General features: G+C 41.1%; 1 protein-coding gene across 1 annotated transcript in view; it reads right to left on the reverse strand.

The window, feature by feature from the left end:
- Positions 1 to 695: 695 nt before the first annotated feature.
- Positions 696 to 3,432, reverse strand: part of zgc:171929 (transcription factor Ovo-like 2) — an 8,510-nt gene continuing 5,773 nt past the window's right edge. Inside the window, exons 2-3 of the mRNA XM_020621758.1 lie at positions 1,891 to 2,080; positions 696 to 1,176 (exon numbers count right to left, since the gene is read on the reverse strand). Of these exons, the coding sequence (XP_020477414.1) occupies positions 854 to 1,176; positions 1,891 to 2,080 (513 nt within the window). The 3' untranslated portion in view covers positions 696 to 853. The remainder of the gene's footprint in view (positions 1,177 to 1,890; positions 2,081 to 3,432) is intronic.

Raw genomic sequence — 3,432 nt, forward strand, 5'->3', positions numbered from 1 at the left:
AGTCATCAACTCTTCTCTCTAGTATCCTTGACCAGATGTACCCTGTAGAAACTCATAAGCAGGCCTAAGCATTTAACAGTCTAACTGGACATCCTCTCTCCACTAACATTTCTAATACATAAAGTATCTATCCAATATCTATCTGGCTAAAAATACCTAACAAGGGAAACACGTTTCCTAACTGTGCATATGACAAATGAACACTCTGACCTAACAGTATCTTACCCTCATGGTTATGTTACTTTTGATGGAGAAATACATCCACTCAAATTTATTTGATAATGATAGTTTAGGAGGTACAGTGGTTCATCCATTAGTCACAGGATTCAATCCCATGCTCCACCTGCCCACAAGGCGAAGTATCCTAGAGCAAGACACTAAATCCCAAGTTTATTCTGATGGCCAGGCCAGTGCCACATGTTCCACTCGAGTAAAGGGTAAACAGAGATAAATTGTAAGCTGTTTTGTCGAGTGAAGTAGCAAAGCATACTCTGGGACTTTGCTTTGTTGACTTGGTTGATTGCTACACAATTAGCCAAATATGAGCAAATATAATGATAATAATGATGCAATAAAAACATAAGAACTATTTTGTATCCATATTTTTTATTTTAACAGTAGACACAGAATAGAAATGACTCTAAAAGTAAATACAACAGTTATAAAAAAAATCATGTTCATTAAAATAGCTGGATACTAACAGAGTATTATCTCAAGGGTACATACAGTACAGTATATATGGTAGATGGCCTATGCTGAATACAGTTGAAAACAGAAAAACAGTTGAATACTTCATTAAAACTAATAAATGTTAATATCTACAATGAAATGTAGTTAATAATTAAAATGGGCCCTAGATGTAGTATGCAGGGTTTGAGTAAAGCATATAGGGATTGAGTTTACGGTCTGTTGAGGCAAAGCTGTTGTTCTCATGGGCCTGGCGGCGGTAGTACCTGCGCAGGGCAGGACTGCCAGGGTGGCACTGTCTTACATGGAGGAAGTACTCATCAGGGCGGCTTGAAGTGTAACCACAATCCTCACACACAAAGATTTTGGAGCGTCTCTGGCGATAGGCATATTGTTGGTGAACACCATGAATCTTCCTCATATGGGACTCCAGAGAGCAACGCTGTGTGAAGGCTTTCTCACACAGCTCACACTTATAGGGACGGATGCCTGGAACAGGGGAAACAAAACAGGGTTTTATTCCTGTACATGCTTATTTGGATGCACTTGTACATTCAGTTTGGTATTAGTGGCTTTCCAGGTGGGGGACAAATCTTGCCACAGAGCCCGCTGCTGTCATGTAAATAAATGTCAGCAAATGTAAACCTGGAGACAAAAAAAAAAGAGATGTCTGAAAAAAATTACAAGGATGTGGTTGTAAATCAGTTTAAAAACTTTCACAGTAACATTTAGTAGTCTGATGGTGAATTTGTTTCTCAGGGGCTGTCTATTACATCTTTGTTCTTGATTCCACTATTGATTTTAGGTTAGGGTTTATAAGCTGTGATAGAGAGTACAGTTTGAAATACTTGTACATTATTAGAGTTTTTTTTACTGGAATATTTAAATTACAAAGTAAAACTTTATCATGCACATATAAAATATAACAAGCAGGAGAACCACCAATATTCAATATATATAACATATTCACACTCCAAAAAGGACAAAGGCATGGTTGCAGTTTTCTCAAATTTTTGGTTTCACTAAAACAAAAAGAATTCTTCAAGAGCAGACAGGCAACACATGATCACCTTCATGAAGAAAAGATTTATTGCAGTATTGTATTAGACTGCATTAGGTTTATCTAGGTGTACCTAATAAACTGCCATCTGAGTTTAATTCTTCTCAGGAACTGTGCATGCATGATCAAAGCTCATTCCAGACCTGTGTGTGTTCGCATATGTCTCTTGAGGTCGAAGGTGTCATTGAATCCTTTGCCACAGAATCGACAAGGATGTCTCTTCACCAGGCTGTGACACTTCAGGTGGCGGGTCAACATGCGCTGGAGAGGGAACACCTTGTGGCAGACTGAGCACACAAAGTCTCCTGAGCCTGGGGAAGTACGTGGACGGGGCTGGTAGGGAGAGATAAGATCAGAAAAATGCTTAATAAAGAGAAAATGATCCGCCTATTTTTGTCACTGCTCTCTTCAACAGTTATTACATGTTCATATGATAGCCCAGTATACTGAATCCTGTTTGACCTATAGTTATGCTCTGCAGTGGGTATCAGGCAGGAAACATCATTTCTCATCTCATTTTCTATACCACTTAGTCCTGAATGAGGTCACAGGGGGCTGGAGCCAATCCCAGCCGGCACTGGGCAAAAGGCTGGGTACATCCTGGACAGGTCGCTGGTCCATCGCAGGGCCAACATGCAGACAAACAACCACACACCCACACTCCTAAGGGGCAATTTAGAGTCACCAATCAACCTAAGCCGCATGTCTTTGGACAGTGGGAGGAAGCCGGAGTACCAGGAGAGAACCCATGTAAGCACGAGGAGAACATGCAAACTCCGCACAGAAGGGTCGCAAACCCGGAACGTTCTCGCTGTGAGGCAACGGCGCTACCCACTGTGCCTCCGTGCTGCCCGCAGGAAACATCACTCCTGAATAAAACATACTTTTAAGCTTCTTTTAGATCCTATATTCACTTAAGCACATACGAGTCTGACTTTGCCTCATATATATTGTACATTGAATCTTTTCAGGCTGAACTACAGTTGCTGGCCCAACTGGCTCTATATAGCTGAATATCAAGGCCCACTCAGTTGAACAACCAGCATCACTGATTCCACTACTTTCACCAGCAGTAGTTAGCAACCCCTCTAGTGTGAGAAACTTTTCATAAATCCCTTAACCTGTTTAACCAAAGAGCAAAAGAACATGCAGACAAGTCAGGTCATTAGGTAGACAATTTTTCAATAGCTTAGCAACACAAAGAAGGCTCAGAGGTTTGTTCCAGTGTGTCAGATCCAAAACACTCAGCAAACATCATCAGCTAACACAACAAGCTAAATCACTTGTTGCTATCACCAGCCCACTAAATTTAATACGTATATATCGGTGAATTTTGGGCGGAACCTTTGACGGACTGCTGTTTCTTGCGGTAAACCGTACTCATTTCCTGCTTTCTGTATTTGCACTGCGTTGTGCTTGCTTCCAGATTGTTTAGGAATTAAACATACGCTTGCACCACTTAAAGCACTTGTTTTGCAGAGGTTCTTGCTAACTACCAAATTTAACTTGCTACTTTAGGTCGGCTAGTTTAGAAGCTAGCTAAGCTAGTAGCTTAATCGAGAGCAATGGCTTCCCCCTCTTCCTCTCCTCCTTTCTCTTGCTCGGAGTGTCACATGTTCAGTTATTCCTCTGCCTCCTTTAGCGATAATGGTACTTGTAATAAATGTCAGATGCTAGCAGCATTG

This window comes from Monopterus albus, unplaced genomic scaffold (genome assembly GCF_001952655.1).
Source record: "Monopterus albus unplaced genomic scaffold, M_albus_1.0 scaffold267.1, whole genome shotgun sequence".
Taxonomy (NCBI): Eukaryota; Metazoa; Chordata; class Actinopteri; order Synbranchiformes; family Synbranchidae; genus Monopterus; species Monopterus albus.